Raw genomic sequence first — 23270 nt, 5'->3', positions numbered from 1 at the left:
GGCGGCCATGTTTGTTGATAGATCAAAACTTCAGATACAATTTATAAACTAGATACCCTAAGGAACATTCAGTTAAAGTTTGGAAGTATTTGGCCCAGTAGTTTCAGAGGAGAAGATTCTTGAAATAGTTTACGACGACAGACGACGACGACAGACAACGACAGACGACGACAGATTACGACAGACGACGGACGAAGACGGACGCCAAGTGATGGCATAAGCTCACTTGGCCCTTTGGGCCAGGTGAGCTAAAAAGAAGATGTGGTATGATTGCCAATGAGACAACAATCCAATCTATTTATTAAACCTATAAACTATCTGATTTTGATACAATCAGTAAATATTTTGTTATTTGAGAATTATAATGTGATATTTTTCTTCTTTTCTTCTAAAATCAGTTTTCAAAATTCAATAGCAAAGGTTATTGGAAATTTTTGGAAAAAAAACCCTAAGAAAATGAAAATCATTCGAAAATTCAAATCAATTAAACTTTCACTATTACATAATAACAATAACCAGGAAATGAAGCCTAAAAATGATTATTTACTTTTATTTGATTTTGGGAATGTTTCACAACCAGCAATGAATAAACCTCTATAGTTGTGACATTGTCAACAATAATAATGGCATTTCTACTCTAAATCCAAAAATTTAAATAAAAACAATTACAGAAAATTTGCAAACTTTTGCGTCAATGAATCAAGGGTGAGAGAGTTGAATGCACTTTAAGTATCTTTAATTATTTTTTTTAAATTTCAAGTTGTATCACAAAATAAGATGACAAAATATTTCTAACAATCAAGAGGGAGATAATTTGATGCATTTTTACAATCTTTTTAACAATAGTATGAAATATCTATCAAGGGGAGATAATTCAAAAGCTTTTAAATATCTTCATTTTATATTTTATTAGACTTTTTCTTATTGAAGAAGGTAACTTAAGTAGATTGCAATAAGAAAGTTTTAAATTATTTTTTTTCTTTCAAGAAATACATTCATTAAAATACAAACTTTCAAAAATTTACAATTTTTTTTCTCCAAGAAGTAGTGTTGTCTCATTGGCAATCATACCACATCTTCTTTTTTATATTCATTAAAATACAAAATTTCTTGCTGTGGATTCACTGTAAATGGTGGTGTGCACATTTTTCATGGAATTCATTGTGTACAGGTTAACTATGAATTTAAATTTTTAACATAATACACATTTTCTTAAGCTTGTATACAAAGTTTGACAAATCAACGAATTCAAATATAAAAGTTGTCCTCCATCCAAAGTATACTCATGTTATTTGACACTGGTGGGTAGTTGTCTTATTGTCAATAATTCCACATCTCTTTATTTTTATATATTCCTATAGTCTTGTTTTGAGATTTTGTCAAAACTACAAATTTAAGTTCCCACAAAGGTAAATTTTTTCTCACACAACAGAAAAGTAACCATGAAAATACATGAATCTGCAGTACTCAATATGTATTCCAAATATATAGATAAAAACAGACAAATAGATAAATTGGAATATTATATAATTAAATAAATAAAATTAAATACAATGTGATCACAGTATGGCAATATAAATATTCAAGTCACTGGTGCTAGCTTCCCCATTCTAAAGCTTTCACAAATTCTTCTTCAGAGAATGATAACATCTTGGCTGCTTCTATGTGCATCTGAAAATATAGTTAAGTGATTATTGAATACAATGGATGTGACGAAAAACATCTGTGCATTATATTCTTTAGTTGGAGATCCAGTGGTCTAGATTTTTAGGGCAGATTGCTACTTCAGAACAATGCAGTCACAACACTCCTTCAACTATTATGTCTTTTGTACTTTTGTATAATTTTAGTTATGTGGTGTGCATACATTTACAATTTCTCCTAACTTGTCCTGAGAGCTATTGTAGCTAAAGGACCCTTTAAAATCTATTGAACATTCCTAAATATATAAAAAACAATTTTTTTTTGTCTTTCATATATTTTTTTTTTTTTTAATTTTAAATAATTGGATGTGGTTTTGATGGATACTATGCAACAGTTTATGTAAGATTTTAAAAAATAAGAGGAAAAGAGAAAGGTGTATGATGTAATTCACATTTTCAGATTCTAAAGGATTCCAACATGAAAAAATGTCACATTGATTAGTTGCAATTCCATTCTTCAGCACTATCTTAACCAAATAAACATTTTGATGTATGCTTTTGAACATATTAAGCAGAATGCCCTTAAGGATGTCGACGGATTAACAATTTGGTTTCACAGATTCTAGAAATAAAAAATCTGCAATTTAATTTTTTTTTGCTACTATAAATCAGAAGAGCATTAGTCAAGTAACAAGATAAACTCAATATATTGATAGGTTATGAAATTCCTTTTCAAGATATTTGATTAAAATAAAATTGCAGGAAAACGGGTGAGTCTGACTTTTACCTTATGGTAGGAAATTGGCAATATTTCCAGAATCTGCATAAATATTGATAATTACCTTTTATGAGCTATTGGAGTTTTCCATGAAACGATAAAAGGGTGATATGGGGTAAATATTTTACCCTGTATCCTATGAAAAATCCCAAGGAGTCTTGACCAAATATTACAAATCTGACATGACTACATCCTTAACATAGGATTCTGAAACAAACCTTTTGTCTTTTCAGAATATCTATAAGTTTGAGTTGTTTTTTAAATCCTGCCATCAGTTCATTTTTCTGTTTCTCTAATCGTTTATTATCTGCTAGCAACTGTTCTGTTCTCTTTCTATCATGGTCAGTAGATTCCTAGAAATAGAATATCATCAAAAGTTTTAAATGAGAAAATTGTTTGCCAATCTGTAATTAAGCTCTATCAACACAATATATAAAAGAAAGGAAAAAAGATGTTTTTTAACAGTTTAATAAATGATATCTTATACAAATAAGCTCATGAGTTTTTTGAAATTCTGTTTGCTTGTTATAGGACCTCAATGTTAAAATTCTAAAATTTATTGAAACTAAGAATTAAGCATAGCTATTTGTTTGGTTTTAGTCCAGACTTCTACATGTCTTCAGTGGAGAATTTACTTTCAGATACATGTCCCTTTTTTCAGCGAGTCTAACTTATATTTATTTAGTAACTAATTGTTCTACATATAAAATAACTAAACTCCGTTTGGTGAACCAACACCTGTGAAATCGTTTTGGTAGAGTCCATGAAGAGGATACCTTGGTATGCCTGGTTGTCAAATTATGCAAATGAATGCAATACTTAAATAAAAATTAACAACAAACCTTTACAATAACTGTTATATGTTTATAATAACTGCTCTTTACCTTGGTAAAAGATTTAGTTCTCATTTTAAAACAGTTCTGCATTTACAATAACTGCTGTCTGTCTAAGAAGTAGATAAAGCCCTCAGTAATTGATCTTCCTTAACAATAACAACTCCTTAATTTAGAAGAAGATTTAGATGTCAGTAACTATTCTAAGTTTACTATAACTGCTCCCTTCCTTAGATGAAGATTTAGCCCTCCTTATTAAATGTTTTTATCATAACTGCTCGGAGCCTCCCTATATATTTACAAAATCTGCTCCCTACCTTAGAAAATTCAGCCCTCAGAAAAAATTCTATACTTACAATAACTGGTCCCTACCTTAGATGAAGTTATAGCTCTCAGTAACTTTTCTGTATTTACAATAACTGGTCCCTACCTTAGATGAAGATTTAGCTCTCAGTAACTTTTCTATATTTACAATATCTGGTCCCTACCTTAGAAGAAGATTTAGCTCTCAGTAATTGTTCTTTATATTTCTCTATCTCCTCTAATGCTCTGTTCAATCTGACTTCTGTTGCTGTATTAGTGGATGTCTGTTGTTTCTGGGACCTTTTCATCTGATCTAATTCCTGTTAAAAAAACAATCCGCATTGTTAATCTTTACTAAAACTAGGGCTCAATTTAATTAAGAAAAGCAAGGTTTTTATTCATTTTTATCTTCTAATTTGCATAAGTTATGCACATTTGATTGTAAGATTTCCTAATGAAATTTATTTTGTGCTTCAAATTCATTAAAATCATTGTGAGCAGGGTTTCAGCTAGGATTTTGAGGGCTTTAGTCACTTTTGCGCGTGATAAAAATCAGCCTCATTTTTTAAAATAGTCTAGGATGTTTATCAAAATAGCTATACATATATGTCCAAGTCCTTAAAGGACTAGTCTAGGATCTTTGAAGATATGAAGATAAGAACAGAGATCTGGTAATATGGTTTACAACTTCACTTCAGTTATTTTCAGGGCACACCCCTGATCAACAAAAGTTGGGTGCCTCTATTTTTTAAACCACAGCACAAATGAACTTGTAACGACTTTTTCACTTCACAATCATTTATATCCTTGAAAATAGGTTTACATATCTATTTGGTCTCAATTTCTTTAATATTAGATAGAAGGATCTGCATCTATACTTAATGTGATGATTCTAATGGCTGTAGACCACGTTTACTTTCGATTTTTAAACGAAATGAAACGAAAACGGGAAGTGACATTTGAATAATAATTTCAGAATAAAACCGGATTCATCTACGAACTTTAACGCATGCGCAATACATAGAACAGGAAGCACCTGTTTGCAAGTGAAAATATTTACGTTTTGAATAAAGTTCATTCTTTTTAATCAAAGTTGTCGAAAGTTTTTGATGAATATATATAGAAAGTATGACGAAAATACGTTAATATGACAAAACTACAACAAGCAAACTGCAAATTATGATCGTTAGGGAAATATTGAAATTAAAATAAAGTTGAAATGTCCAGGAAGAGTATCAATTTTGTTCAAATGACGAAAATATGACAGAATTGTGAGAAATGATTAAAATGAAATGCTGACTGACTGATTTAACTTAAATAAATTATTATGATGGTCATTTATGAGGTTTTATAATAATAATTAAGGGATTAGTGACCCATCTGATTGGCGATAGGCCGATTACTTGTCATCACAACTTTTTTAACACCTTTGGTAAACGTTAATTACCTGAGGGTCATAAACTTGTCAGAAACATAAAGACAGGTAGAATTCTAGTATTTTGATGTGTAAATATGTTTACACTTTCCAAATTTAAGTGTCGAAATTGATATGAAATTTTTTCGTCATTTCGAAAAACCTTTTCGTAAAATACGAAAGTGACGATCGCTAGCAAAATCACTGATTGTGAGGTTATATCAATGTGGATCTGGGATCTTTTATCGAAATAACAAGAACTTACATTCTGATATCCAACTTATATCTGTATGCAGAATTTTTTTAAATCGCAACAATTAATCTCGCAAATTTTTCCTTTCTTCAAATGTCCCACTAATTAATGCATGCAGTAATAATTATTGGAGTTACAGTTTATGATTACTCATATTTTCTATACCTTTCTTAGACCTGATAACTGAGTTTCTGCAGTATCGCTTTTTACTTGAGCATCTTCTGATATTTTTTTGAATTTATCAATTTGTGCCTGTTGTGCTGATGTTGTACGATATAATCTGCCTCTCTCGTCCTCCATTTCTTTGATTTTAACTGATAAAGTTTTATTTGAATCATCCCGTTTATTGACCTCTGATCCAAGTCTGTCAAGCTCTTCTTGCATAACTCGTAATTTTGCCTTGAGAAAACGTATAGTTGCTTCTGTAAACAAAAAATATGCCTGATTTTATAGCTTTTAATTGTTACTCCCAAAAACCAATCAGTTATTCTAATAAAAAAGTAAAAAAGACTTTCTAAATCCAGTTTATTCAAATAGTAAATACAGAATAAACTTAAAATGTGTAAAATATGTAATTAAAAGCATAATTATATGTATTTTATTTGTGTTTTTACACAAGTCCTATAAATATACAAGCAAATTTTCATGCAATATACCATAATTCTGTTGTAATTTGGACAAATGTTTAAATGACTTTTATTGTGTATTCTTCAAATGATTAAAGGGAGTGAACATATATTGTACAACTCTATTTATACATACAACAGTATGATGATCTCTAGATTCCGTTTTTGGTGAATTTGTACTGAACAGTAATGATCTTAGAGTTTAAGAATTTTAGAAGAAAACAGAAAAGACTTCGGATAACATTCATACCTGCTCCCATTTCATTGGCTGCCTGAGGTATGACATCATCATCTTCATCAGAGATAACCTGACCTCTATCAATCTGACCTTCTATGTTGCTGACTGTTTTATCTATGTTAAAGTCTCTAAACTGTGTCATGAATGTGTCTTCTGGGACGGCTACATTGTCTGCTAGGTTTGATTTACCACTCTTTGGTCTAAGAGGTCTTAAAAGATAAAATTCATGCAAATTTATAGACATTTTTATTCTCTAAGGTCTTAAAGATATTTTTGGCCTCAGAGGTCTATGTAAACGTTGTAAAAGCATTGACTGATCGTATACTATTTAAAATAAATTACTTTTTATGAAACACTTTCTTTCAATTCCGTTACTTGTTACTCAAACTAAAATCGTACAATGAAATCATTCTGTTTTAGACGAAATAAATGTTTTGCTACATTAGAACATGGTGCAAATTGCCTTTTATCAGTGTTTCATCCATTTATTGTTTCAAAAGTGTCATATTTCTTCCAAATTGCTTGTCAAACATCGTTTATTTTTTGTAATTGTTTTGTCTGCCATTAAAATATATATGAATTACGGACTGGATACGGATCAACTATGTAAGAATTCCTTTTCATATTTTTTTTTAGAAATTCTCTGGTTTAAACAAAAGCTTAATCATTGAAAGTCTATACATACTTTCCAGAAGTAGGTCGCTTAACTTTTGATGGTGGCCTGGACTGGTTTGTGGAATGTGGTCTTGTATGGTTGGTAACCTTTGAACTTGTTCTGGATCCAGTCTACAATACAAAAAGTAAAATCATCATCAAATCTTCTCATTTTCTTCCTCTTTCACAGATTTTTTGGTACATAATAAAAATCTTACTTTCCACAACTTAGTTTGTCAAGCACGCCATTGTTGTGAGGAATTGTATCTAAGATAAAGCATTTAAGTGCCTGGTAACAAGTTGAAGAGGGAAATGATAAACATGTATAGTAATTCTGTTTTATTTTATCATTAAAATATATAAACCAGTTTATTTTCTTATGAACTTATAAAAGAGAATGTGCAAAACATTGAAAAATTCAATCATACGTGTTTACAAGGAAGGTATTTATGTGTCACTAGATTTTTTACAGAATCTAATATAAAACAAAAAATTTACCTGACATTTTTTTTTTTTTACATATTTTTGCAATCTTATTTTGTAAAAACATTGACTGAAGCATATTTTGTATGAAGCAATCAATGGTTCAATCTACTAAGACTTTAAACTGATACAGGTCAGAAGGATAAACAAAGAGACAAGATGAAAGAATTCCCATTACAGTTGTAAGCAAGGTTGAAAAATAATGGTAATAAATGAGAAAAATTAAAACTTTATGATATAATTCAAAATTATTGATTTTTGTGTGCCAGGGGGGGATAACTGTAGGAGACCATTATAATTGTCTAACCTTTGATGACGGTCGGTCTGTATAAGATCTGTCTGTGTTTGGTTCTGTATCATCATCATAGTCTCTACAAATTAAAAAGTATCAAAAATACATAATCATATTTTTATAAAAAAAAAAACATACAATTAAAGACGGTATTTAACCTCTTCATGCAAAGGAGTATGTTCGATAAGGTACTAAAATGGCCCCCTTTTTTAGCGTTAATTTCAAATTCGGATTTATTGACCAATATCACAATAAAGTATAGCTAATACATTAACTTGCTAGGGTATAAGCCATTTTGTTGAAAATTTTACGTTACTGCGTTTCATTATGACGTCACAAGTTGTACTCATATTGATTTTTCAAGAAAAAGTCAAAGAAAATGGGTAAATTTCCAAAGATTATTTGACAGGAAACATAGAGCGCATACGTCGACAACAAAGATCTTTGAAAATAAAGTTTGTGAAGACAATTAACATGTCTTATTTGAATATTAAGCTTGTCGGCGCCTGCGCTCTGTGTTTCCTGGTTCTTTATTTGGTTGAAATCCAGCTGATTTTGTCAAATTTCACTAAAATCCCTTATCTTGACCTTTTTGGGATGTAAAAATCAACGTGTTAGAATTAAACTTTGACAAAAACAGCTCTGTTTAACTTTCTCACATGTCTTTAAGGCAACTTAAAACAATTATTGTTTTGTAACTATGAGCTTTATAATTGGGGCCAAATATGGCACTTACTGAACTTTATACTTAGTTTATTGGTGTCATTGGGTGGCACTTTCAGGGACTTGCAAGCCAATGCTATTTTTTATTCAGATATAATTCTTGTACCATACAAGTTGTTTATTTCAATTTGTAAGATCTGCAAGTCTGCTTGCAATTTGTAAAAAGCAAAGAAACATGCTACATGTATTACTGCAAATTTAATTGTTAATCCATCAAGCGCAACAAAAAATAGTTCATGTTATGAATTGTGGATTAAATGCCCAAAGGGTAACCCAATTTTATAGAAAGCAAAACTTCATATAGAATTCATAAAGAACAAGATAAAATCCCACAATGATGTAAATTCAATGTTTTGTAAAGAAATATATAAAAGCAAAAATGTCAATTATGTAAAGTTTCATGTATGTATTTGTTATACTTTGCTTTACATATTTTTTTCATCTTACTTTTGTATTAAAAATCATATACATGTAGTAATTTTTTCGGCTAACTTTTAGCGCCATGATTAGCAAATAAAGAATTTGTTTGTTTAATATTGTTAAAAGTATAAATAGTTATCAAAAGTACCAGGATTATAATTAAGTATGCCAGACGCATGTTTCTTCTACATAAGACTCATCATAAACGCTCATATCAAAATATTTATAAAGCCAAACAAGTGCAAAGTTGAAGAGCATTGGGTTTCCAAAATTCCAAAAGTTGTGCAAATACGTCTAAGGTAATCTATGCCTGGGATAAGAAAATTCTTTGTTTATAAGACAAATAATTTATTTCATATTTCTTACTTGAGAAAATCATCAGCATTTATATTATCTAACAGTCTGGATTCTGATAAAACTTTCTCTTGACCTTGCTGAAAAAGAAAAAAACATATCAATCTCCTGAAATTGCAATACATAATCTCGCATTATTGCCAAAAATCGCAATAGTTCTAAATTTACTGTTAAACCCATTTTATATACTGTGGATTCATATATGTTGTGTGGGCATACTGTAAATTCAGAAATTATTGCGTGCATTTATTAATGCACTTTTGTCATTTTAGACTTATATGCGATTTTAATTTTTACGATTTTGAGAAAAATTCTGTGTAACTCTTACATAAAAATATTTCAAAATGCGAGTTTAAATTATTGCGTTTACAACTCGTAAGTGTTTTTCGCAATAATAAAAACCTCGCATTTATTTCTGAATTTACAGTACATATTTGTGTAACAATAGAAAATCGTTGCTTAGTTCACTTAAAGTTTATTATCTATATATTATACATTAGCCATTTTACAACACCACTAGCAATTTCAATTGGTCTGGTGCAAGTGAAAAGAGAATTATCTCCTCTTACATATTTTATTATATTTTCTGTTTTAGACAAATGTTGAATTGTGTGTGTGTGATACATATGTATTTATCTAACTGCATTTTATTCAAAAAAATTTGAACTACTGTTAATTCAGAAATTATTGCATGCATTTATTATTGCGATTTTGTCATTTTAAAATTAAATGCAATTTTAATTCTGACGATTTTGAGAAAAGTCATGCTTAATTCGGTTAAAATATAACAAAATGCGAGTTTTAATTGTTGCATTTACAACTCGGTCGCATTTTTCGCAATGATAAAAACCTCACATTTATTTCTGAATTTACAGTACATATTTGTGTGACAATAGAAAATTGTTGCTAAGTTTACTTTAAGTTCATTATTAATATATTATACAGTAGCCATTTTATAACACCACTAGCAATTTCAATTGGTCTGGTGCAAGTGAAATGAGATTATCTCCCCTTACAGATTTTATTATGTTTTCTGTTTTAGACAAATGTTGAATTGTGTGTGTGTGTGTGATACATATGTATTTATCTAATTGCATTTTATCTAAAAAAAAAAATTGAACTAAATAATAATTATGGAGTCCAATCCACTAAATAATTTACCAAAACTTCTTCAGCCTCTCTAACAAGACTTGCTGTTCTTGCTTCTAATTCATCATTTAGTCTCCTGAAAAATAAATAAAAAATAAATAATGTCAACTCATAATTTTGTGTGATACTATTGTTATGGCAAAAGGATAGTTTTTACAAAAAATAAAAAAATAACATTCATGGTTTAGATTTAGCAAACATAAAGGTTGCACTTTAAGTCTTTGTTAATACAGCTGTTTCACAAACCATGCCTCTTTTGGGAAAATATAAAAATTATAGATAATTTTTTGTTTGTTTATGTACAACATTGTATTCCCAAATATGTTCTCTATGTTTTCATGTCATAGAGACATAACTTGGGAATGTTACCAGTATTAATGCAAATGGTAGGTGGTGCAATAGAATTCTGAAAAAGACCTCAAGTGAAGTGAGGGGTAATTAAATGCAGAATTTTATTATTTAAACTCTTACAAGTTCATGGCATATAAATGTTGACAATATGCAGCACATACCTATAATTTGACCTTTGAATAAAAAAGCAGTGAATATCAACGTTCAATTATAGGATGTTTTTTTTTTATGAATGTTCATAGGTAAAGTGGCACAGTTTTAGCCGTAAAAGGAGTTTCTATGGGAAATTGCATTGTCTATATATATTTACAGAAATGCATAAACACATTTCTTAATTCACAGTAATCAAAATCAATAAATTTCAGAGTTCCCTCTGCCTCTGACAAAAACTCACTTTCATGTATCCTTTAAAATGTTAAGCATACTCCTATTGTAATTCACAGTATCGGAACAAGAAGGAAGTGTCTGATAGCCAATTTTAACTGTCTCCAGTGGAAAATTATCTTATGACAATCCATGCAGTGGTAAAAATCTATAATTATTTTGACCTTAGGCCAAAAAAAAAAATATATGTCTGTTTTCTGCTGCCAAGGCAAATAAATCAGGGTTGGTAGGTCTGGATTTTTTATTTTTTAATTTTTGCACTCCCTGTCAGATCTGTAGTCGGTTAAATGTCATGTTTGGTTAGGGTCCTGTACCCCCAAATGATTTAATCCCTTTAAAGAAGCTTTAATTGAATAATAATCCCAGTGCAGACATTTTTTTAACCTTATTGTAGCACATTTGTGCTGGGAGCAGCCATTTTGATTGTTTGGGCATAGTTAGATACGGATCTGGATTGGACCGGAAGCGATTTTTTTCCAGATTTGAATAAAAAGATCTAGGGTCGGGGGGTTTGAGTCAGGGTCGGTTGGGAAACAGGAAACAGACATATATTTTTTTTTTGGCCTTATGAACTTACTTGTACTCTTCTTCTTTACTAAGAATACTCCCACCTCCAGATATATTAGTATTTTTTACACTTGAGCCAGGTTTCCTCCCTGATCCTGGTCTAGTCTTTGCCTAATAAATACAAATAATAACACACAAGTATAATAATCAAATTTAGTAGCAAGATTAATTTGTCTTACTCTATAACATTTTGATGAATACATTGTTAGTCGATAAACAAATGATATCAACTGTTTCTAGATCAGTAAGTTTTTTAAAAATATACATTGTATAATTTTCATTGTATGTTATCTTTGATTTTCCATGAATGAAATAGAGAATGGAAATGTGGAAGGTGTCAAGTAACAAGTATTGCATGTAACAACAAGACCAAAGAGCCGAAAACAGTCCAAGGCCACCAATTGGTCTTGAAGTCTATCATATAAATTTATTCATTTAATAAAATGTGAGATTAACACAATAATCATATACATATTGTTTGTAAAAAAAACAAATCAAAATAACTTAAACTTTATCAAATTTTGTTTCTATATACTGTAAAGCAACTTATTTTCACGGATACTTTATTTCGCGTTTTATCCTTACAAGTCCACTTCGCGGCTATTTAATTTCGTGATTTTTAAATTTATATGATGTAGTTTAATAAAGAAAGATCCAAGTTGTACATTTTCGCGAAGATTTATATTCGCGTAATTTTTCTACTCGCGAAAGTCGTGAAAATAAGTTGGTTTACAGTATATCAAGTGATTCATGAAAAACTTGATGCAATTCCCCGTTTCAGAATCTAATGCATTCTGGGTAATATTTTCAAAAGCGTACACCAAAGCGTTTTGATTGGTGTAAAATGTTATAAACAATGGAAATTCAACCAATGACGTATACAACGTTATTTTCACTTTGGGGTACGAACAATGAAATTACCCATGATGCTTTAGATTCAGAAACAGCCAATTGACAGACCAAGAAATAGTTAATTAGCAACTTTTGACAACATCTAACTTAAGGCTGTCCCTTTTGGTGGTTCTCTAGCCATGTTATTATCTGAGATTTATTTATGTAATCAATAATTAAATCAAGCCAAATTTGATACATTATAATTGACCTCAAAGACATCTATGAAAGGACATGAAAAGTATGTAAACATTATATAACTATTTTTCAAAGACAATTCGTAACCAGATGCTCCGCAGGGAGTAGCTTTATACGACCGCAGAGGTTGAACCCTTAATGGTTGGGGCAAGTATGGACACAACATTCAAGCTGGATACAGCTCTAAATTTGGATTGTGATTAAATAGTTGACACAGCATAGGTTTCTGACACAGAATGAATGTGTTCTAATGAACTTAAAATTTTTGTTTTCTCTTAGAGTAATTCACTATGCTGTTGAATATTAATCCTCTCAAAAAAATGTTTGAAGAAATTTTCTTTTTATTTATGAAATTTCAAATGAGAATGAACCCAATTTTTTTAATCACATCCCCCTTTCCCTTATTCCGAAACTAATCTCAATTAAAATTTCAAATGGAGTTTGCAACAATAACTACTCATTTAAATACATCATAAAATATTAAGATGTAAAAAAAAACTGCTTGTTATCACTGGATGGTAAAGATTATTTTAATTTATCAGTTGGTAGTAAAAAGTGAATATACATTGTATATTGTATATAACAAAGATTTAAGTTGATTCTGGACAAAGAAAGATAACTCCAATTAAAAAAAAATCTTGCATATTGTGCAATTAGATATTTCTTGCTTACTATTCTGGACAAAGAAAGATAACTCTAATTAAAAAAAATAAATTGCTTTTTCACAATATTGTGCAATTAGATATTTCTTGCCATTGCGCAATACTGTGCAATTGAAAAGACTTGCTATTGCACAATACTTAATATAATAATTTTAGATCCTGATTTGGACCAACTTGAAAACTGGGCCAATAATCAAAAATCTAAGTACATGTTTGGATTCAGCATATCAAAGAACCCCAAGATTTTAATTTTTGTTTAATTACAGACCCTTTGGACTTTAATGTAGACCAATTTGAAAACAGGACCAAAAATGAAAAATCTACATACACAGTTAGATTTGACATATCAAAGAACCCCATTTATTCAATTTTTGATGAAATCAAACTAAGTTAAATTTTGGACCCCGATTTTGACCAACTTGAAAACTGGGTCAATAATCAAAAATCTAAGTACATTTTTAGATTCAGCATATCAAAGAACCCAACCGATTCATTTTTTGTCAAAATCAGACTAAGTTTAATTTTGGACCCTTTGGACCTTAATGTAGACCAATTTGAAAACGGGACTAAAAATTAAGAATCTACATACACAGTTAAATTCGGCATATCAAAGAACCCCAATTATTCAATTTTTGATGAAAATCAAACAAAGTTTAATTTTGGACCCTTTGGGCCCCTTATTCCTAAACTGTTAGTACCAAAACTCCCAAAATCAATACCAACCTTCCTTTTATGGTCATAAACCTTGTGTTTAAATTTCATAGATTTCTATTTACTTATACTAACGTTATGGTGCGAAAACCAAGAAAAATGCTTATTTGGGTCCCTTTTTGGCCCCAAATTCCTAAACTGTTGGGACCTAAACTCCCAAAATCAATACCAACCTTCCTTTTGTGGTCATAAACATTGTGTTTAAATTTCATTGATTTCTATTTACTTAAACTAAAGTTATTGTACGAAAACCAAGAATAATGCTTATTTGGGCCCTTTTTTTGCCCCTAATTCCTAAACTGTTGAAACCAAAATGCCCAAAATCAATCCCAACCTTTCTTTTGTGGTCAAAAACCTTGTGTCAAAATTTCATAGATTTCTATTAACTTAAACTAAAGTTATAGTGGGAAAACCAAGAAAATGCTTATTTGGGCCCTTTTTGGCCCCTAATTCCTAAAATGTTGAGACCAAAACTCCCAAAATCAATACCAACCTTCCTTTTGTGGTCATAAACCTTGTGTTAAAATTTCATAGATTTCTATTCACTTTTACTAAAGTTAGAGTGCGAAAACTAAAAGTATTCGGACGACGACGACGCAAACGTGATAGCAATATACGACGAAAATTTTTTCAAATTTTGCGGTTGTATAAAAATGACATGAATTTGAAAGCTTTTAAAGATATACAGTGGCATGATTTAATTTGCTTCCTGGATTGACTAGGATTTAGAAATAGGGCCATCCTTTGGTTTATTTCTGACCAGCAGTGAAAACTTTGGCAAGTTGGAGTGTCCCTTTGACTGTGCCAGATTTTAAAATTGACAGCTATTTCCAGTGAGAATGGATATGTTTTAAAATATGTCAGATGCTTAGTATAAGAGAGTGTCATACATTTTTGTACTCTAAAGTCTTTGAACATAAGTGTCACTGAAGGAACACTTTGAGGAATCTGTAAGCTCAATTTCTGCCCCATCCCAATTTACCTTCTTTTTTCAGTGACATAATACTTTTCCCAGCTTTTATCCCCAGTCTGTCCCTTATTCAATTGTCGGACCAACCTTGTACATGTATTATCCTATTTATTGTTTAATTGTTCTCATCCTGAAAATGTATGAAATATTTGTAACTGGATGTAGAGAGAAAAATTATTTAATCCCTATTTGTCAGCCATTACTGGACGTCACACAGGTTTCTGTAAAATTTCAATGTCAAAATACAAAATATGTGACTCCACAATGGAAAAGTGATTGTTATATGACGTAAATAGTTCAAGCTGTTCAGATTCTCGGGTCTACCAGGAATAGCCATTTGGTGTATAACAGGACATCACACAGGTTCTCCTTAAAATTTTGCATCATAATACAAAAATATCTGAAAAGTGATTGTATAACATCAATCAGTCAGGGATATAACTCTATAGGGTTATTACAGGAAAATAACATACATTTGTTATTATAGACTAAAAAATCAAAGAACTGTGATAACATATGTATGTTAGCTCGGTATTTTACATGTTTCAAAGGGACAATATACATCATAATTTTCATTAAAATTTGTAAAAATTCTATTGATATTACTTTTGTCTATATGTATACTTAACTATTGAAAGATATAACAGTTCATAGTTTGCCATTTTGCATAGGCACTGGCTACGGTTACATGGAAATGTAACAATAATAAAATTATTATTGTTACATTGGAGACTAATTGCCTGAATGCAAAGTTGGTTATGGAACTGATTAATTACAAATGACCAGAGGATGTAATGAGGTTCTGTGCAAGTTTCTCAGTAATTCCCAAGTGTCTTATATAATAAGTTACATTCTTTTAATAACTAAGCCTTGTTATTACAGCTAAGTTTATCCCTTAATAGCCTTGTCTCATTGATTTACGGTATCGGGATTGTTCACCCATACATGTTCGCCCTAGGTTCGTTCGCACTGAGTTTGTTCGCCCTGGTGTTCCGTTTGCCCTGAGTTCGTTCGCCCTATTCTCATTAATGATATGTATATGTTACATTTATGAAAGAAATGCATATTTATATTAAAATTTATGTTTATCTTTTAAAAGCTGAATACAAAATATTAATTAAATAAAATTTGTGGCTGCTTCGTTACACTTTATTCTAATTATTTGTAATTACTGTTGATTGAATTTTGATTGCCCACCATAGGTATAATTTGAAATCTTTGGTATCACTGATTGTTATATGAATTGTCTTTGCATTGTGCTTTGAGGGATTAATAATGAAAATAACATTTTTCTAAAAGAAAATAGTCAGCTTGGATGGGTAAAAACACTGATGTACAAATTGTACTTTCAATAAAATAATACATGTATATTGTTAGCAAAATAAAAAAATTATAATTATAGAAAAATACGCATTTTAAAACTGTACAAAAAGTTTTAAGTATTTTGAGTATTTTAATTCATAAAATTACTGTTTCATTTAATTTTTATATTATATGATGATTGTATCATATATATCACAAGTGGTGAGACTCCAATAAGAAAATCAAACAATAAATAATTGGATTAACAAGCTATCACATATTAAAATTAAGTAATCATCTTTGACACCTTCATAATTGGATTAATCGTTATTTTACACCTTATTTAATGACAGTCATTGATTGGTATATTAACATTATGTAATCGTCAAAGATTTGAACTGCCTTACTGGGCAATGTCATCACAGCAACCCACGTAATACATCATAAATAAATATTCGGTGAATTTAAACAGACTTCAATATTTTATCGTATGTTTTTATATGTTGTGATGTTATGCTATTGTTTCAGAAAAAGGGAGAAGGTTTGGGCCCATTAAAACGTTTAATCCCGCTGCAAATGTTTGCACCTGTCCTTAGTCAGGAATCTGATGTACAGTAGTTGTCGTTTGTTTATGTAATATATACATGTTTCTCGTTTCTCGTTTTGTTTATATAGATTAGACCGTTGGTTTTCCCGTTTGAATGGTTTTACACTAGTAATTTTGGGGCCCTTTATAGCTTGTTGTTCGGTGTGAGCCATAGCTCCGTGTTGAAGGCCGTACTTTAACCTATAATGGTTTAATTTTTAAATTGTTATTTGGATGGAGAGTTGTCTCATTGGCACTCACACCACATCTTCCTATATCTATTCAACATATGCCATTACATACAAATAGTTTAAGTCTTCAGTTGTTTTACATTTAAAAATACAATGTAGTGCTGAAATTCACATCAACGAATTTCCTAGTAATGTATTTACATACAGATACTAACTTAGTTCTCAATACCTTGTAGTCAAAATATCTTGTAGTCCTGAAATTTACAAGAACTTATAACCTAGTAGCAGCTAGCTGTAGACAACACAATACATCGTAAATATTCGTCGAAATTGTCAAGAACTTATAACCTAGTATCAGCTAGCTGTATACAACACAATACATCGTAAATATTCGGCGAAATTGTAGACTGACTTCAACATATTCAGTTAAATACACACAACACAACACTGTAATAAAAAATAAAAATCAGGGCGAACATACCCAGGGCCAACAGATATCAGGGCGAACGGTCTCAGGGCGAAACGGAACTAAGGCGAACAGTAACTAGGGCGAACCGAAATCAGGGCGGACGGACCCGGATTCTTGATTTACCATGGTTAATAAAAAAATTTATTAATTACAATTAAGAAATTAGTTATCAATGCTATGCATTTAGTTTCTGCCCAAAGTCTCAAGAGTTCCCTAGAGCCCACTGTAAATGAAATAATTCTCCAAATAACAAACATATGTTATTCCAGATTTGGAAAATTTTAGGAAGAAAATCTGTAATAACACACGCAAGTTATTTTCTGAAACAACCCTATAGAGTTATATCTCTGACTGTCAATAGTTCAAGTGGGACAGATTCTCGGGGCAATTCGGAATACACCTGATCGCTAATTTGGCCTAAAATCTTACAGAATTTGTTCTACTGCCTGGAATGTTATTAAAACTTTCAGCCATTTTGACGCACTGGGTTGCTGCCGTAAATCGGCTTTTTTCTAAAAGTGTAGTCGCATCCCGTGAACGGTACAAGACAAATTCGTACCAGGTCAGATCGCCATCTATTCAAATCGGCACCCTTTTAAAGTCATTTCGGCATTTTAAAAATTATTCAACTGACATCTCATATTATTTTTTCCCCGTGTTATTTCCTTTTTATTTGGTTAATTTTCTATTTTCAAGTGATGAAAAACTATACTATACAGTACTCAACGAAAAAAAAATCATCATTTAAACTAAAGAATTTTAACCAGGAGCCGATTGTTTTGGTGCCCAATTAACTATTACAGGTGCCGATTTGACCAAATGCAGATTTAATCATTTACAAAGGTGAAAATACCATGAGGATATGAAAAAAATGTGCCAAACTTACTAACAATACCGGTCAGAATTAATAAAAATTCAAAAAAAACGTTTGACATATTTCAGTTTTAACTGCCATTTTTTTTTAATTTATGATCATTTATAATTAGAAATATTTTCAAAATAATCAAATTTGCTATATTTGAAAAAAAACCTTGCCACATTGGAAAAAAATAAGCCAAAATTTACCCCACCCAAAAAATAAAATCATATGTCAAAATTTAAAAAAAAAAAGAAGAAAAAAAAAGACATATCTTTATATTTTTGTTGGCAAAAAATTCTAATGATTTAAAATTGAGGAATATTTCGCAAAGAAATAAGTTTCTAGCTTTATAAGAAATAAGATTCCATATCAAACTTAGCGCCGCTAGCAGATGAAGTGAGAAAATTACTGCCAAAAAGCCCGAGTGGTAAAAAAACAGACTGACAGGGTTAAACCGGCCCCAAAACTAATCACCCAAAAGTGTATAAAAGAACATGCAACTGTACTATCTGAGCCTGGACCATGACTCATTTTTATCAGCATTCTAACGAAGGAACCATAACTGGAACATGTCATTTTCTCAAATGAAAATGAATCAGCATTTCAAAAAAAAAAGGTACCTTCGACAACGGCAACAAGAAGACATCTTTATTTTAGACATATAAAAGGCATTTTGCACGTTACCAAATGATAAATGAAAACGACATCAAAGATTATACTTGCAACTTAATAAAAAAACCACTTTAGGTACATAGATTTAACTCAGTTTGAAAATGCCGTTCTCAATCTTGCAAATGCAACATGGTACCCATGGTCGAAAAAAGAATGGTTCACATTATTTAGGAATATATAACTGGAATTTATTAAATCAATTAAACTTCTCCTCGGCGTAATTGGGAGGTATCTAGTGAAATGCCTGTGGTGAGTTGGGCGTCTCAAGGTTCAATATTAGGTCCGTTACTTTTTCTTGTTTTCACCAAGAAACTGCTTGTTTGTAGATAACTGTACATTTTTATATGTTATATATACGGAGTAATAGAAAACAAGAAGATTGTGATAACTTACAAAACGATATGTTCAAATCATCTAGCCGACTTGGTACAAACTTGAAATTTCGACTCTGTTACAAGAACATAGTCACCATTCAACGCAATTATACATTGATGAAATGCAACGTTTTAGTGTCAACACTAGACCTGCTACAATTCCCTTTCTATCATTTTTCTCTCACTAATTTATATGTTTACTGATAAGTGCCAGCCTACTGATTGCCCTTGGAGAAAGGTTCCTCCTGCAGATGTCAGTATAATTGTTATCTCCTAGTTATAGCAGTAAAACTATTAAAGGGGCAAAATTGAAAAAAAAAGAAGAAAAAACATAATTAGGAAGGGACATGTAGCAAGTCTATGTCAACACAGCAAAATACCTTGGTAAATAAAGGCAACAGTAGTATACGGCGGTTCAAAACTCATAAATCCATGGACCAAAAAACAAAATCGGGGTAACAAACTAAAACCGAGGGGAACGCATTTCATATAAGAGGAGAACAACGACATAACACTAAACTGATGTGACACACACAGAAACACTTTATACAACAACAGGCAGTTTTTGTACTGCTGATGCTTAAACGGTTTCTGAAATATTAAAAGTATACAGTGAAAACAACTGGTGAAGCAGAAACAATGAAAAGTCACTCTTCAAAAGTTTACAAATTCAATATTTGTTTTTGTTGGTATCCGTTCTTATCTATCATAAGTTACTTCGGAGCCACAATCAAGCATTCAAAATATTCAAAGTATTCTCACATCATAAGCATACATCAGTTTAGGAGATGCAGTTTAGTTCCTCAAACACAACCATTAGCCAACCGTTAAGTTGGAGTCCTTTGTAACAGTTTTGGTTTATTCCATAATGTAGGACAATTCTATTGTTGTTCCCCGCACCCGCAAAGTGGAAAGGGGTTAATATAAGTTGCAAAACTTGTTTCCCAATCCACTATAAATAAATACGTTAAAACTAAACTATTGTTGTTCATTTCCATTATAAATCGTTACACCATGCACAGTGTTTTTTTGTTTGTTAAACAGCCTATAATTTATGGCAAATTTGAAGAAAAAGAAATCGTAAAAATCCTTTATATCAGCATACCTATGGTATACACGGCCGCGTCCGTTCATGCGTGTACAATACTGATATTAAATTTTAGCTTAAAAACTGAAATTTATTGGAATATTTTTAGCTAAACAAGGTTGTCTTGATACTACGGATATTTTTGTTCAGAGTATTTTATTATTTAAACTTAAAGAACATCATCGAAACACGTATATTCTCCGTACTATATGCATCGGAAGCAAAATCAGGGACTTTGATCTTTATTCTCACTTAATTGATCACTTTACAAGTGTGCTTTTTTTAAGAATAAAATTGACAAAATGTCCGTGATTATGCGGTCAGTTTCAGGAAATAATAACAATTTGTGTTCGATTAAATCCATTTGCGCATATGGAATTCCAAATTCGTTGATTGATAGAGCGCTGGTGTCAGTTTTCGTCCATCGGCAACTATTTCATCAAGATATTCATTTCATGCATACTCAGTAGGAGAATAACTTATAGTTACCCGGGATGATGGATGGAAAAGTTGTACTTCAACTGGGAATTGATCACCGTGTGCTGGATAGGGAAAGAAATGTACGATCATGCATCACTGATTAAAACTTTGAAGTTGCATTTTGTACTTGAATTTGAAATCCATAACACAAAATTCAGATCATCGTCCTAGCGACAATAGCAATATTATACATATACAGCCATGTTCAGTTCTCCTTAAAGACATTTTGGTTTTTGATGACACAGTACAACACTGTCGCATTTCAAAATGTGGCCCCAAAGGTTGCAAAACTTGTGCTATTTTAATAACAGATGCTGAATTCTCTAGCAATATGACCAAGAAGTCATGTTTTACCAGAAGTTACGATGATCTGAATTGTAAATCGATAAATGTCGTCTACGGATTAGAGTGCAACCTTTGCGGATTGGTATACGTCGGTGAAACGAAAGGAAGGCTAAACAAACGTATGTGCGGTCATAGATCAGACATTAACCTCAATGCTAACGACATTCTATACCAGCATTTCAATCAGCCCGATCATTGCATCGTTTATATGACAGTTCGCATTATCGAAAAGATAAACCATAGCTCTAACAATCCTAATCTTTCAACGACTCTCCGTAAACAAAAAGAAGACTACTGGATTAGAAAATTGGGAACTGCAACACCGTATGGCTGCAATGACAAAATTGATGGTATAGGTATTCTATCTAGTCCTTCGTGTAACTCGGTGAATGTGATGAATATTTTCAACTCGACTCCTCGACGTAGACGCAGTCATGGTCATCGTCATTATACATCACCCTCTCTGCATGATGTCTCTATAAATGACTTGCTTCTATTCATACAAAAACCGTTAGGTATTCATCACATTCGCACGAAACATTATTCATTACCCCTTTCAAAACTTCATTCTCTGTTCAATTTATGTTTGGAATCCACTGTTACAAACCCTCATTCAAACCAATACAAACTTCAAGCTATAATTTCGGATATTGCAAGTCACAAACTTTTCAAGCCAGTTCGCATTGGAAAAGATGAAAAAGAGAAAAGATCTTTTCTAAATCTTTCCTTTGCCAACAAAGGTCTCGATGGCGTCAACCTAGGCAATGTCCTTCATCATAAATTAGTTCAATCGAAAATACCTCCTTATTTCAAAGACCAGTATGTACCAATAATTTCTTATATTATAAACCAAACCTATTGCAACTAAAATTTTCAATTACAAACGCGTTGTGCAGGATCTCGATATTGACGAATTCAAGTCTAAACCTCCTGATTGCACTTGTGCTAGTTCCCAATTCACATATAATCCTGCTGGCCACATTATTACCGGTGACCTTAACATTGTTAATAACACTTCTATACGAAATGTGTTATCGAAAGGTCCGAAATATCGTGAGCCTAAATCCATCAATTGGAAATACAACTTTAAAATGTTGATGGATTCAGTCGAGGATTATGCCAGGCAATGGGCTAAGCGCGAGAAGGAAGACGTAGACACTCTATATATCCGAATGGATTAAGGCAGTGAGGTCGTTAATACAAATCAGAATTAAGAAACTGAATGGGTCCATTAATGCCCATGCTACGTCAATATTCAAAGCCCCAAATGTTGCTAAACACCTATATCCGACCTCCATGATAAATATGTTATTGTCCCCGCAGACAAAGCCCCAAATAACATCGTTTTTGTCTGTAAAAGTCATTACATCAATTGCTTGATAAACGAATTATGTATAGACAATTCACTTGGAAACTCAACATATACCCTCACGACACTTACCAAAGAGGAAATCCTGGATAATCATAGGTCTGTTCTTTGTTCCTTTGGTATTTCAACCAAAGATGAAGAACTGGATCTTCCATCACTGTATTGGATACCTAAACTACATAAGTGTCTTTACAAACAACGGTATATTGCTGGGTCTTCCAAGTGCTCCACGAAACCCCTTTCTAAATTATTAACATCTATTTTATCAGCAATCAAAGACGGGCTTCAAAGTTATTGTGAAACTGCCTATTCTAGAGGTGGCGTGAATCAGATGTGGATACTTAAAAATTCCAAAGATCTTTTAGAGTACATACAATCTAACTCTCTTTCATCTTGTAACAGTATTAAACCATTTGACTTTTCTACTCTTTACACTAGTATTCCACATTCCAAACTAAAAGACAAATTAAAAGAGTTGGTATTACTTTGCTTCCTAAAAAAGAATGGCCAACGTAGATACAAGTATCTGGTCTTAGGGAGGGATAAATCCTACTTTGTAAAGAATCGCTCTGATTCAAACAAAAAATTCTCTGAAACTGATATTATCAAGATGCTTCATTTCTTGATTGACAACTTATT

At 31.4% G+C, this 23270-nt stretch overlaps 1 protein-coding gene across 1 annotated transcript; it reads right to left on the bottom strand.

The window, feature by feature from the left end:
* Positions 1–1510: 1510 nt before the first annotated feature.
* On the bottom strand, positions 1511–17979 carry LOC134718857 (testis-expressed protein 9-like). Its single transcript, XM_063581670.1, has 11 exons — positions 17875–17979; positions 11476–11576; positions 10176–10239; positions 9027–9094; positions 7533–7596; positions 6774–6874; positions 6101–6297; positions 5390–5646; positions 3743–3877; positions 2640–2774; positions 1511–1671 (listed from the first exon to the last, which is right to left on the bottom strand). Exons 1-11 carry the CDS (start codon positions 17917–17919, stop codon positions 1597–1599), a joined length of 1242 nt encoding a protein of 413 aa, XP_063437740.1. The 5' UTR covers positions 17920–17979; the 3' UTR covers positions 1511–1596.
* Positions 17980–23270: the final 5291 nt, after the last annotated feature.

The sequence above is a fragment of the Mytilus trossulus genome, chromosome 5, assembly GCF_036588685.1.
Source record: "Mytilus trossulus isolate FHL-02 chromosome 5, PNRI_Mtr1.1.1.hap1, whole genome shotgun sequence".
Taxonomy (NCBI): domain Eukaryota; kingdom Metazoa; phylum Mollusca; class Bivalvia; order Mytilida; family Mytilidae; genus Mytilus; species Mytilus trossulus.
Note: the sequence above shows the minus strand (reverse complement) of the source record. Positions and strands in the feature narration are given on the sequence as shown.

Bases quoted from the DNA above. Each gene is read 5' to 3' on its own strand.
- LOC134718857 (XM_063581670.1), bottom strand. From the start codon at position 17,919: ATGGCTGAAAGTTTTAATAACATTCCAGGCAGTAGAACAAATTCT. The intron at 6,875-7,532 runs GTTAGACAATTA...TTTGTATTGTAG, and splicing joins CAGACCGACCGTCATCAAAG to ACTGGATCCAGAACAAGTTC. The intron at 6,298-6,773 runs GTATGTATAGAC...TTATCTTTTAAG, and splicing joins AAGCGACCTACTTCTGGAAA to ACCTCTTAGACCAAAGAGTG.